At 36.2% G+C, this 14,859-nt stretch overlaps 1 protein-coding gene across 3 annotated transcripts in view; it reads right to left on the bottom strand.

Moving 5' to 3' along the window:
• Positions 1 to 14,859, bottom strand: part of NR2C1 (nuclear receptor subfamily 2, group C, member 1) — a 39,365-nt gene that overhangs the window by 10,682 nt on the left and 13,824 nt on the right. For all 3 annotated transcript variants that reach the window (XM_009583097.1, XM_009583095.1, XM_009583096.1), the window contains 6 exons: positions 11,879 to 11,960; positions 8,926 to 9,105; positions 6,321 to 6,468; positions 6,129 to 6,219; positions 4,640 to 4,824; positions 1,151 to 1,313 (listed from right to left, as the gene is read on the bottom strand). In XM_009583097.1, coding sequence (XP_009581392.1) covers positions 1,151 to 1,313; positions 4,640 to 4,824; positions 6,129 to 6,219; positions 6,321 to 6,468; positions 8,926 to 9,105; positions 11,879 to 11,960 — 849 coding nt within the window. The remainder of the gene's footprint in view (positions 1 to 1,150; positions 1,314 to 4,639; positions 4,825 to 6,128; positions 6,220 to 6,320; positions 6,469 to 8,925; positions 9,106 to 11,878; positions 11,961 to 14,859) is intronic.

The following is a 14,859-nucleotide window of genomic DNA, read 5'->3' as shown; positions in this document are numbered from 1 at the left end:
AAGTGAGAAAACTCATGGGTTGAGATAAAAACACTTTAATAATTGAAATAAAATACAATAGTAATAATAATAATAATAGTAATGAAAAAGAAAATGATAAAAAATAAAATAAAAATAAAAATAACAAAGACAGAGAAATAAAATCCAAGAAAGACAAGTGGCGCAAATGAAAACAATTGCTCACCACCAACCGACCGATGCCCAGCCAGTCCCCTAGCAGCGGCCCCCCCGCCAACCTCCCCTCTAGTTTTATTGCTGAGCATGACGTCATATGGTATGGAATATCCCTTTGGTCAGTTGGGGTCAGCTGTCCTGACTGTGTCCCCTCCCAACTTCTTGTGCATCCCCAGCCGACTTGCTGGCAGGGGGGTGTGAGAAGCAGAAAAGGCCTTGACGCTGTGTAAGCACTGCTCAGCAGTAACAAAAACATCCCTGTATCATCAACACTGTTTTCAGCACAAATCCAAAACATAGCTCCTACCAGCTATTGTGAAGAAAATTAACTCTATCCCAGCCAAAACCAGCACAGAGGGGCAAAGTTTAATAAAATGCCTGGTATTGAAGAAGTTTTCAGATGAGCAAGCTTTTTTATTTGTCCATGAATAATAAGAAAATGAAAAAAATGGATAGAAGAATTTCTGCAGGCTCATAAAATGAGAAATAAAGCTAGAAAATATATGGCTTACTAAAAAAGAAACCATATTGTCCCTTATTGATTAAAGTCAATTAATACCATAGTAAAATAGGGTATATACACAAAGGAGAAACTGACAAATACACTTAAGAGTCTCAAAATCCAGCTGCAGATTGCATCAGATCCACCTGTTAACAAGTGAGAATGTGGATGCTGACTCTCTGCTTCGTCCAACTCTTGTCTATGTAAATCCTTTTGCATGGATTACTTCGTATTTTTAAGGTAAGAAGCTATAAAATAAACAGTGCAGCTAAACCACTGAAGAGAGCTGTACATTTTCCCAAACAAATAGTTAACCAGTGAACAAAAGTGGTGCATTCATCAGAAATGAATGCCAATTCCTGAACAAATAGTTACTCTTCTAAGGAATTCAAAATAAGATTTAATCAGATCATTATTTTATATTACTATGTTAAAATGATTATGAACAGTCAACAGTAAAAAAGTATTAAGTACCCTGAATGCTACATGTGCATCACTGAGTAGCGGCCCCTCTATTTCAACGATATTCATGCTTGTTTCTCCACCAATCAGCTGTACACTGGCTTCACAACTTTCAGAGTTCTGGCACGCTGCACTCTCTCCTGGATTTAATGCTTTTGCAAGAGTATCAAATGCCCTGTAAGATCACAACAAACAAACAAACAAAAAAAGAAAAGAAATTTTCATTTTAGAGACCGTTTCAATTTAGGAGGAACCTGCACATGTCTGAAACCTGTATTTAGGTATCTGTTTCAAAGAACCAGATTTGGAAAATAAAAGTCAGTACCATGCTTTTCCTGACACTCCACCGAAAAAAATCCCTGAAAACTCCAACTCACAGTGGCTCTGAAACAAAAATTAGCAGCAGATCCTCTTCACACTGGTTGCCAAAAAATTCACAGTTTTGACATATTGATTGTGCTGCTGAATCACAGTTTGCCTTTCAAGATCTCTTTAGTGATGTTTACTGACAGTGCTGGCATGAGTGTTTTGAGGACTGATCATCAGACTGCTGTTAAAGCAACTTAATGCACATACAAATTTTACAGATTTTTGCTGCTATGAAGCACAAACAGAGTAAGCTTTTTTTTTTAAAAGTAATGAGTTGTAGTTAGGTTATTCAACTTAATTTGAAAAGACTGTTTCAAAATACGTAAGAGAAAGCACTCTCATGCTTTCAGTACCACCCTTACTACTCCTTGATGTGGGGCAGTGACTCCTGTCACATGCACAAACATTATGGGGGACATATCAGGACAAGCACAGATACATTACTCATTATTTTGCTGCTTGATAACCGTTCTGTTGTTTTTCTGTTTTTCTGATATATCTTCAATCAAAAATACACAGACTTGATCACTGCCTACAGACAGATGACATATCCTGAGAGCAGTATAATTTGTATAGAGTGTTGCATGAAAAACTTGCACTGAGGTCTGAAAACTTTATAAAAGCTGATTATCAGCTTGTACGTAGAGCTGATTCTCATTTTATAAAAACGTGTTTATTACCACAGAATCTAAAATCACTGATTTAATGCCAAAGTCTGGAGTAGAACTTTGCCACCTTCTCTTCCCCCACACTCCCTAGCTATCTAAATACATTAACACGCGAAAAAAATCTAAATGTTTACTATGTTTGACACAACCACTTACAACCAAAGAAACATCACAATAAAAGAGCTGCTGACACTGCCTCAGGCTTGAGATGGCAAATGAACTAGTTTTTGGTCCTACACTAGCCTGTATACCTTGATGTGTACACATGAGGGTGACTGGGGCATGCAGAAGTGGACTAAACAGATGTAAGTGGACTACACAGATATACCTGGCGTGTTTTCTGTCTCCGGTATACGGAAAGTAGGCATAAAGGGAATGCATTCATGGGTAAGCTCTAGAAGTTATATTATTGAACTTCTGCTAGGAGATCTGAATTTCAGGTCCTGTGTGGCTTACTCTTGGCAGCCTTAGGTAGAATAGGCAAACCCAGCAGCTCAGTGGCAGCTGCTTCTTACAAAAAATAGGATCTCTGCAGGGCTCTTCATGTAGCAGGGACAGAAATGTAAGAGGGGAACAAGATCCCTCCTTTCCCCAAAAGGTAAATGTCAGACGCATCTGCCACAATCCTGTATTTATTCTAGTATAGGCTGAAGAGCCCTTTTTAAATAGGGCAAGTTAACCACGTCTCCCCATGATACTTGGTTTCCAACTTATTCTTGAATGTTTGGTTTCAAAGAAATCTTCTCCCTCCTAGCTTATAAACTGGCAGTAGTAAGCCAGCAGAAGCCAGTAGAAGCTTTGTTTCCTCACAGCTCAGCATTGTGGGTCCTGAGCCCACAACATGAGCAATGATTGCAAGGTAAAACACCAAGGAAAAGAGAATCTAGAACAAAGCTTGCCTGGAAGCTATGAAAAACTAGCCCACAAAGTGAGACAAAAAGGTATAATCAACATTAAAATACATGGTATTGATATCCTTTGCTAGAAACAACTTTGGTTCTCTTTTCGTTGGGCTCAGTCACTAACAGATATATAGGACTGCTGATAAACTGTAAAAAATGAACATAGATAATGAAGCCATTAGAGGACAAGACATATAACGTTACAATATAAAAGCAGCAGAATGCTAGCAGCAAAGTTGTACACTAAATTTGTGTCAGCAAAAGTGAAAGCTTAACTACTGTAGCTGCAAGCAATGGAATATAATAAAATACATGAAAAATGCGGATGGATAAAACTTGCTTCCTGAAATCCCTTAAACTCCCTTTTCTTCAGTAAACATCTGTCTGTTAGATCATGCTGGCATAGGGCCTGGCAAGGAAATCAAAGACTTAGATAAAAATTTTAGTTTCTGCTTGAGTAACAACTTGCCTTTCACAGATATATTTAACGTGAACCTCCCCACTGGAAATCTATTAGGTAAGCTACTGGACAAGAGTACACATTAAGCTGAGTCAGAGCTCTTTCAAACTCTCTGGCTGAGAGAACTTGATGCCTTTTCATAGACAGATTTTTAAAACTGAACAGAAACACTGAAGTTGGCAAAAGCAAGCATCTGAAAATGCCAGGAAATAAATAAATGAAAGATTACTGCATCTTTTTGAACCGCTATAGTACTGAATGAAGTTTATCAGCACATACAACAATACTATTTACACAGCATATTCTTATATTCTTTACCTAGGAGGACACAGCAAAAGCCCAAATCAGCACCTATATAAAGTCACATCGACTTTCTAAGCAGCATATAAAGAAAGGAGCAAAACAATTGCATTCTGCTTGCAATTATACAAAGCAGTAGAGACCATAGGGAAAATCCTGTATTTCAGTCAGTACAAACTACTTCACTATATAACAATCTTTTTTTCCATGATGGATTTACGCCACATACACATTTTCAAAACAGCATGTACAATGTAGATGGTGTGTAAAGGAATATTGCTAGGACAGCTGTCAGAAGCTTGCATGAGATGAGAACCAAGGAAGAACACGATTGTGATTGACGGAATAACTGAGTACGTACTACACAGAATATCTTACACATATGATCACCAAAACCAGTGCAAGACACAAGTTTGTAAGATATTCAATGAATGTATTTCTATCGATGGTGAGAATTCTGTGACTTCTCCTGTGTAGAAAGAAAATGCTTTTCAAGCTTTTAAGGCGATACAGGCATTAAACTACTTACACAGATGAGGTCTCTAAGAAACAGTTTTCCAGGATGATACAAAGTACTAAGACAAGTACAAACAACTAGAAGTATTTATGTCTCAAATGGAACTTACTTATGATTTCACTTGGAAGAATCTTACACGATTTACGTTCTACACGAGCTTAGGCTCTTATTAACTATTATTTTTAATGCAGATAAATTTCCTATGCTGTGATGATTTAGGTAATGGTCTGAATTGACAGAGACCTTCTCAAAAAGAATAATATTTTCAAGTGTAACATGCCTTACCTCGTAACATCACTACTAGCTTGTTCTTCTTGCTGGAGTTCAGATAATGATGCATCTCCATTACTTAAACTCTCAATCATAGATAGCTCTGTACTGCTTTGTGACATGTCTTTGCATTTACTGAGATTTGCTAATGAAGTCACCACGTTTGCCAGTGTACTTAAATCTCCCTGACATGCTTCAACCTAAGGGAAAAGCATAGCTTTTAATTCTCTCATATTGGCAGCAGTTAACTTGCATTAGAAGAATCTTTTACGTAAATGAAGAATTGAGCATATGAATAGACCTGTAAGAAAATTATTGTTTTCAGTAAATGGGTAATCATAATGCAGCAATTAGATACTGCACTGCTTCTAAATTATGAAATATTTAGACATTTACTTTTGCAAGTAATAGCTATCTACTTCTTTCAGAAAGAATGCTACAGATGGTAAGTAAGCGCAGAAAAAGAATTTATCGTCTCCACTCACTAGTCAGTCACTAGGGCTATAAGACTGCACTAGATTATATTTTTAGCACCTTCCTTCCCTCCTCATGTAAGTGAGTCAGTAGTAATAGGGTAGGAGAATGTTGGAAAAGAAGGAATGGATAAAAAGTCACCTTTAAAAGCAAGCAGAAAAAGAATTATGCTGCAGCCTTTTTGGTTTTTATGTCTATCTTTAACTGCAAGAGAACAAGGTGGTTCAGTACTGACCAGCAACTCAGAAAGGCAGTAAGACATGCTTCCCACCCTCCCCCCCGCCCCAAAAAAAATTAGTAAGGAAAGTGCATGATTACTGACAAGTATGCTGCTGCTAACACCAGCATGCTACATGTCATTAAGCCTGCACTGTCATACTCTACAGACAGAGCCAGAAAAGTGAAATGGAATAAACAACTTTTGATGGGGCCCTTTGCAGACAGAGCAAGTGAGGCAGAATGCATAAAAACAGTATGAGGTAATTTAATATCAGCTAGAAAAATACAAAAGCTTTTTTTAGGGAAGTTACCACATGGCTTTAGTGGATCAGTAACTGTAACAAAATGGAAACAAAGGAAAACCAGCTCAGAAATAAGATTGTTGCTGAGATAGCTCTTACTAGCTTTGCAAAAAAATTAGCGATTCAGGGGGAAAAAACCTAACAGTATTTATGAAATGCACTGTGATAATGCCAATGTGAGGTTTTGCAAACACCTCACTTTATTGGTATGAAAGAAGTATCCAAGTGTCAGGATTGCCCAATAAAAAGAAAAATAATGCAGCCCCTAAAACTCTCTAAAAATATGGAGGAAGGCATTTACTTTGTAGAGTTTTTAGCATTTTTACTATGCAAGGCTAAAAGCATTCTCGTGAAGAGAAGGCATTTGCAACACTGGCTAATGTTGTAAAGGAGTGTTTTAAAAATCAATTTAACAAAACAGAAGTACAACAAAACAGAACATCCTTCCCTCCCTACATACAATTACAGCAATCAACTCTACTTAATATATCAGTCATATTATCATATACCTTATCTGGAGTCATCAGCACAGTAGGCTCACTTTTTATTGCAGACTGATGAATGTTAACAAACATTCCCGATTCCAGTAGACCTGTTGATCTGACACGAAAGAGCATACATTTTAATTTTGATTAGTTTTAAAATTAATTTTTTCCGTTTCAGGAAACAGAGATAGCTGCTTCTGAACAGAATTTACATACCTTGCTGTTTCATTGTCTGTTACAAAAGTTGGAGTTGCAGCTAATGGACTACGAAGATCTTTCCGAATGTAGATCTTTTCTGTAGAAGCTGCACAGTTTGAAGATTTTTCTCTTGACACTTCAATAGGTTTCCTCTCACACTGCACAGCTAACAAAACAATATGCAACTATTAAGTCATAGCCCAAATTACAGACCAAGAAATAATCCTTTTTTCCCCCTCTCTTTATTTAATCTGCAATTTTAATAATGATTCTGAAAATAACTTAAAATAAAAAAAATCCCATAACCAAGAAGCTAACAACTCGGGTAAAAAACAACACACCAATTTGATTTGTTCTTAATGAAATAATGTAGTAGCCAAAGTCTGAGATCAAACATATAGACACTAAATTTTTTAAGTTACAATTAAGGGAGAAATCCCCTTACACCTTATTTTTAATTTGGATCTTTAAGTGGAGGCTTACAGCTTCTCCTTCTCTCAATTTCACTATCCCACACTCTCAGTTCATTCAAAGGACTCATGGTACCCTTTTCCATGGATTGTGGGTCTGGGTTGAACCCACATAACTTTACGCACTTAAAGAAGCTTCTGAAGTTAGGACCTTAGACAATACAGAGGGAAAGGGACATTCACAAAGTTCAGTTCACACCATTTAAGATCTGGGCAACATCCTGACCCACAATCACTTGACTTCAGAGAAGAAGGAGATTTTTAATTTGAATAGCTCAGTGAAACTAGGTGGAATGAATCTGGGCTTTAGCCTACAGATACATCACCTTACTTTGTACGGATTAGAGAACATTAAAATGAAACTTACGGTGCTATACCTATGGGGAACTCTCTAGCTCTACGGAATAAAGCCAAAAGAAACCAGTTTACAGTTTGATTTTAGAAGTTTAAAAGGAAAATTTGATTTCTGGAAAAATAACATAACAGTAACATAACATTGTTACTGTAAAACTTAATTAATAAAAGGTATTTACAAAGCACAAATCTTTTAAAAATATACAGTAAGTAGTTCTTCCACAATGTTAAAGTGCTGCAAGTCATTTTATAGATTAGAATAAGATCCTGAAAGAGTCACAAACCAGGCCTATACGTAATTTAAAATATGCATCAATTCACCAGTCTGATAAGCACTAGGCTACTAGCAGAGCCTCTTTAACATACTGCACATAGAAACAGTTTAAGCCTATAAAGAGAATCATGAATGTTCATTATTTTAAAACACAAAGGCAAATAGGAAAAACCCTATTTTTTTCTTCAATTATGCCATTTTGGAAAATGTGTAACTAAAGAAAAAAATTAAAAAGCTTTCAAGTTAGTAGACGACTGTGATGCTATTCGAATTTTTACACTGATAAGTATCATAAAACCAAATGTCATAATATCATCAAGTATTAACAACGCCATTAAAGCTAGCCCGTAACCCACGAATGGTGCTTTGAAAGGGTGGGAAATGGAGGCAAAAGTCTTTTATCTTCTTTTGTTAACTCTTTGCTTGCTAGCTGGGTCCGAGTTTGCTGAGAAAGGGCCAAGACTTCTTCAAGGGACAAATAACCCCTCTGAGGGAGCTACAGTACAAGACAGTGCTGAGTTTTATTTCCTCTCCCCACTCCACTGAGGAATGAGACTTTTTATCCCAAAACAATCCTCTCCTCCGCTCAGTATTCCCCCACGACCCAGAGATCCTTTTCCTGCCTTCTGAACCTCAATCCCAGCGATTTTGTTCTGCTTGAAAAGTCTTCTGTGGAGGGACAAAGTACTGCCAGCTGAACTAGAGGGTAAAGGGGTAAAGACCCACTTTCACCACCCCAGCTTCTCCTCCCTTTCTGAATTAATTTCCGCTGTGCTGGAAAAGTGTTACTGGTTTCTCCTGACAGAAGCAGGGCTGTAAGGAGGGGAATGTCTACAGAGGTTCAAAAGAGTCAGCAAAATAGTGCTGCATGTCAGAGAGCAGAGCACAAGACTAATACTGTGCGTATAGCAACAGTGTGGCAGTATCGGAGCTGAAAAATTCGTGTATTGCTTGATTTTCTGCGTATTTAGTATTCTGAGACTGCTGTGGTATTGCAATATCACTACATTCAACATATGGAAATCTAAAAAGGAACTTCAAATCTGCAGGAATCGGTAAGAACTAAACTCTAGATCACTATGGATCCCTGCCTTGTGAATAATTGTCTCTGCAGAGCTTTGCCAAAAGCGAACAGCAATTGCCAGTAATCTCAGTTGTGGAGAAAGTGACAAGAAGGTAGAAGGACTCAAAACGTTCAGTAGCTTAATTTACGCATAGAAAAATTGAACTGCATACATAAAAACCGAAGATGGAGACATGCTTGACATTTGCCACTTAGGAATAACAATTCATTCACTTTTACCACATGCAATGTGCTTATTAAGTTTGTAAAGCAATCTGTATGCTTGAAAACAGTTCAGACTTCTGATACACCAAACTTGTACCATTCTTTAAAGGAAAAAGATACAACGATTAAAAAATATAAAATCAAGATAACAATTTCTATTAATACAAAGCATATCTTTTGTAGCACAAACTTTAACATAGCTGCCAGCTAAAATAATTTATACTTATTTAGACTTACAATCTTGTTTCATCCCAAATGCGATGCATCTCTGCAGCCTACAGTACTGACATCGATTCCGGTGGTGTTTGTTAATGACACAGTCTTTTGTTCCTCGGCACGAGTAAACTAAATTCTTCCGTATACTCCTTTTAAAGAATCCTTTGCATCCCTCACAAGTTACTGCTCCATAGTGACGCCCTAGTTACAGAACAACATAAATTACAACATTAGTTTTACACAGCAATATTTTTTTTTTAGAGTTTATATTTATTAAAAACAAAGTATTTGCTATTTTACCCAGAAAAAGAACACTTTTTTTCCCCATAGGTTACAGATCTTAAAATATATCGTGGCTATAAAACAACATAAAAAAGCAAGTGACCCATTTTTCTAGTGCAAAGCACTTAAACAGGACAGATTTTACAAATAGGCAAGTTGCTTATTAAATTCTTGCTGAATCTGTTGACAGCAGTGTTAAAAAAGGTAAGAAAACAGGTTAGCAAGAACATAGAAGAAACTCTTTTAATTTATACATTCTTTAGCAATTTTTTAAAAATGTCCCTACAGTCAAGCCCTGTTACTGCTCATCACAAATTCAGCTGTTGAAGTTGTATGCATTAAATCTAATGGAACCATGGAAAGCGCAAACACAGTATTTGACAGCAGCAGGTAATCACTTCAAAGCTTTACTTTCACCTTTCATTTTCCTAACAGGGTAACGGTACATCCTTAGTTCTTTCAGTGAAACTTCAATGAAAGAATAATCTAAAATAGCTAAATAATTTTTTTAAAAAATCAGTTGTTCCGTGAATTTTCTAATATATAATACTAACATACAAAAATTTCTAGGATATACTACAGAAAAAAAGTAAAGTTTAAACATTATTTTTCAAAAGTAAATTGTTTCGATTCTGCTATAGCACAAAATACAAATATTACTAAAAAGTACTGGTTTTGATTAAGGCATGCTTGGCAATTCCAACAATTTAATTCTATGATCCTGAAGAAAAAAAATATTCTAAAACCGAAGATCACTGACAAACACTCAAAATAGATGCTGCGGAGGGACTAGGGCTGCTCTTTGAACTAAGTAGGGCACATTACAGAAATAAATCTCAAATATGAACTAATTTAAGGGAAAATATATTTTTAGATTCTTTCCTCACTCTTCACAAACTTTTTTTTAGATACATCAGTCTCGGCTGCCTGAAGTTTCTAGAAATTCTGACAGGTTTTTCTAGATTCTAGATTCCTTTATCACAACCATATTACCACACTATTAAAATGTGAAATTTATAAAGCATCATATATATTAAAAGAATATTACCAAGTGAAACACTTTAACAGCAGCCTGATTGTGAATACTTAATATCCATCCTGCAAAGCACCAGGGGCTGCTTCTTCACCTGCTCTTTGATGTAGCTTCTTGGACTCCAGCTTGGAGGTGTCTGCAAAGCAGTTTGCACGACACTGCTTGTCACATGGGAGGCTCCCCAGAACCTGCAGTTACTCAGGGAAACTCTCCCCAAATTCACTACCATTGCTCGATATCCCTGGGCCAGGACAGGAGGAATAGTTCCTGGGATCTCCAGCCTCTCAAGGAACACTCCAGCGCTCCACTGGGGAGCCAGAGGAGTCTTGCCAACTGGAGCAGACAAACCAGATCTTTGCCTTATGTTTGGCAGAAATTTCCTTTGAGATTCATGAAGTCTGATGGGTATTGAGAGCTCTAGGAACTATATTTTTAATGCTAAACTTCGCTGCAGTAGAAAGATTTTAATTGGTTTTATTTTCTAGGAAGTTTGCTCCCCATCCTACTACTTCTCATGATGATATCCTAACATTAACTACTTCTTCCCTCTGGCCCTCATTTTTATACACTTTATTCCCATTGCTTCCCAAAAGGAGCATTTAACTGCAGCTGTCATATTTTTATACGGAGGTCCGTCATACGGACTTCACTGACAAACTGTAAGAATCTTCTAATGGAACAACCATTTCCCTACTTAGACTAATTTTAGCTAAGTAAGTAAAGAGCAAAGTTAAATGTCTCATCTCTCTTACACGCCATTATCTTCTGTAACAAAGAAAGTGCAAAGAAAAAGGAGCTTTCAGCTACACCATGCTGAGGAACAGCCCTTGTAGTTCTCTCTGTCTCTGTCTCTCTCTATATATTTTAAATAAAAAAGAAAAGACATCCTCTTTCAGTAATTCCAACTCTGACAGATCTGGAACACCTGATGGCAGGTGCACACGCAAAGGCAATGTGGGAGACAGAGTTCTCCAGTGCACTGCTCCCATTATATTTCTTTCCAGTCTCTTAATATCATTACACAGAATTTAGCGCATGAAACATTTTTCTTTTCTTACCTTAGCATTCTACTCGGGCAATATAGGAATATACCATTCTTAAGCTTATTTTTACTAGAATTATAATGCATCTTTACAATCTTAATAATGGTTCTTCGAATAACCAACTGTCCTGCATAAATCTCATATTAGCATTTTTTTCATATACTTACAAAGTCTTCCTTGGCTACTGGTTTCATATTTAAAATAATGAACAGATTTCTCATATATTTTAAGAGAACCTGTCAACCATAATAAAGTTCACCACATGACCTTATTTTAAGGAAGAAAAAACTCTCAACATTGTTGCTTAAGTAATTTTATCAGCCAGATTTTTATAATGGAAAATAAAATGCATCAGCCTAAGAAAAAAAGGCAAAAATTATCTGGTAGAAAACATTAAATTTCTGATGCAAAACAATAAATCCCACCCATGTACACCAGAGTACCATTTAGTGTAATTCTCCACTGAAAGAGTAGCGTATCCTTTCTGTTTGTGCATGTATAGAGATATATATATGTATATGCATGCAAACTATTATATAGCTTCAGAAGAATTTTAAACTGCTTTTATAAAATTGCACCGCCTTAAAAAAACAAAAAGAAAGAAAAAAGTAAATACCTGATGCCTTGTCTCCACATACAACACACAGATCAAACACTTTATTTAGGCCCTGTTCATTGGGGGAGTTGTCTGTTAAAATCTGGAAAAAAGTGTGAAAGAATTTCATTTTTCTTTTTCTTACCATGAAGGAAGATTAAAATATATCTCATGCTTGTTGTTTTTCTCTAAGATAGGGGACCAAATCTATGAAGTATAAGGTTTTCTTGACTACATTTTACAGTCTTCATAGACACAAAGGAGCTACCTGCCATGCCACTGTGCTCCTTTTCAGGACAGAACAAAACTTCTGAAAAGAATTCAAGATTTCATTTATCTAAATACTACTTCTGCAACATGGACTGACATTTTGAAAAACATTTAGCATCTGCATACTCTTACCTTTTATTCAATTTTGTATTTATATCCTAATGACTTGTTCATAGTACAGAAGAGACTGAAGCATTAAACAGATGGAACAAAAAAATCCCTTTTAAAGGCTACTTATCTACATTCAGGTTTACTAACTCCTTTTTTTATAATACACATAAATGGTGGACCAACAGAAAATGTACTCTGGACACTACCACTAACTATCAAGTGGTATATAGTTTGACTTTCAGTAACAGTTTGACATTATCACAGTATTCGTGTCATGTCTCATTCATTTATCTCTGGTACCTGTAAAGCTTCATTAAGCACATAATATTAGAACCCCAGCACTACAGGGTAGGTGCTGTAGCCTTCCATTTGATCTTTAAAAACTCTATCCCACTGCGACATAAATAAAGCACAGCAAAAATTCAATTTAAAAACGGAACACACATATCACAAGTAACAACCAAACATCATCTTGACAATTATGTAAAGCAGAAAAGAAAAAATTATTCTTCCCATTAAAGAGATTATAGTTTAGAAGTTTTAAGAGTTTCTAATTTCTGCTGTATCTTAATGGAAAGTCTGACTTTCATTCTTGCTTTCCATATTCAAAACAGGACCTCTGATAAAAAGAAAGATAACTTACCAAAAGAGAAAGTACCCTATCTTCTATAGAGAAAATTAAGAAATCGCTTTTTTTAGAAAGTTTGAAAGATAGTATAGACGATACATACAGGAATGTTTAACAAGCATACTTCTTTCTCGTTAGCCTTTGTTAACAATACTGTCTCAGAGATTCATCCATTAAGTTTTCTTTTAATATAACAACTTTTTAAGAAAAATAATATTGATGAGTTAAAAGAATATTAACCTTTCGTTTCTTCCTAATTTCCATTATTAACATTATGTATTTTCATGATATTATATAAAATATATATAATAAAATTCTAAGTCCTTCCATAAATGAAACTTGCACTGAAATGGGAAGTCCCACATAAGGAAGGACTACAGAATTGGGCCCATGAGGAATCCCAGACTCAGAGAACTCATCAACTGACCTTGAACATGAATAATAAAAATTGATTATTAAGGTGAAGAGCAGCCACTGAAGGTAAAAATAGATGACAGGAGAAAGGGCCTTGCCAAATGAGTCAATGTAAAGATGAGATGCAATAAAGGAGAGGTTTTTCGCAGAGCAAATGAATGGGCATTTCAAGTGAAGGCTACAGAAGAACAATAAAAAGGTGAAACTGCCGTTGAAAAGATCATTTAGGGGAGAAAATATGAAAGATCCCAAAGAGGATGCAGTTGAACAACAAATGAATGGTATTCTGTATTTCACAAACTTTAAGTGGAAAAAAGAAATCTCTACCCATACATATTAGCTGACAATAGAACAATCTAACTAAAGTGACAGAATACTCTGTTGCCTCTCAAACTAACCTATTTTGCCTGAACTGTAAAATCAGAACTAGAGCTTTCAATTTTTTGTCCAGACTTCCTCTATTCCTGAATTTTGCCTTTTAAACCAGTGTGGCATACTTCTCATCTCTTAAGTTGTCTTTGAAAATAATTTTTTATATGGATTACTTCAAATCATATCCCCCTGGTTTATACTTTTGTTGAAGTTTACCTAAAATACAAAGTGTATGATACCACTAAACATGCTTAAATGCCTCTCAATAGGATTGGCTTTTGCTCCTGCTCCCCTATTCATAGCAATCAAACTCTTTGGAGCAAGGACTTTGGATGTCCATTTGCAAAGATTTGTGAGTTTCAAAAAAATATGTAATATATAATACAGAGATATGTTTCAAGCTTACACAACATGTGGGTAGCAAATCAGAGTAGTGGACTGCTCCCACAAGAGCACAAACTAAAAAGATCAGGGGTCTTCAGTTGAAAAGAGATTACTTGAAGGAGGATATAATAGTGATTTATAAAAACAATAGGATCCTTTATAGCTGTTTCTTACAGTGCAAGAGACACCTAATTAAATACTTCTCTCAGAAGATCAAATCAACTAAAGTATTCTTTGCACAACATGCAATTATACTATAGGATATTATACAGACCAAAGCATATACGGTCTATATAAATAACAAAAAAGGTTGTTAAACTTTAGTGGCATCTATCAAATATGATGGTCTCACTGCAATCTCCGAATCAGGAGGTTGCTCTAAATCATCAGCTAACGGAAGTGAAAGGCTATGCTCAGAAGGATCATTGTTTACTTGTCCAGTTTTTAATATTTTTCCTTAAGCAACTGTTTCTGGCCATCATTTAAGTGCAAGATACTGGACTAAATGGACTATAGCTATCCTAATGTCACCTGGCCTACCACACTGATGTATTTTAACAGCAGCCTAAATGTACAAGGGTAAAAAATATGCAATAACTACGCTTTAGCGGGAGTGCAGTAATCTCCTACTTCATGCTGAAGGAGCTTACATCTCCCAAGTCTTCTGTGCATGTTCCATGTTCTTCACACCAGTGCCACCCCATCCTTGCCAGGTGAGGATATGGGGCAGAAAGCTTGGAAGTTGGAGGATGAGGACTAAGGAAGCAGCACATACAATGTGCATGGCAGTAAGGTGCACTGGGGACCAGTTTAGTGAGTTACA

Source organism: Fulmarus glacialis, unplaced genomic scaffold (assembly GCF_000690835.1).
Source record: "Fulmarus glacialis isolate BGI_N327 unplaced genomic scaffold, ASM69083v1 scaffold578, whole genome shotgun sequence".
In the NCBI taxonomy this organism is placed as follows: Eukaryota; Metazoa; Chordata; class Aves; order Procellariiformes; family Procellariidae; genus Fulmarus; species Fulmarus glacialis.
Note: the sequence above shows the minus strand (reverse complement) of the source record. Positions and strands in the feature narration are given on the sequence as shown.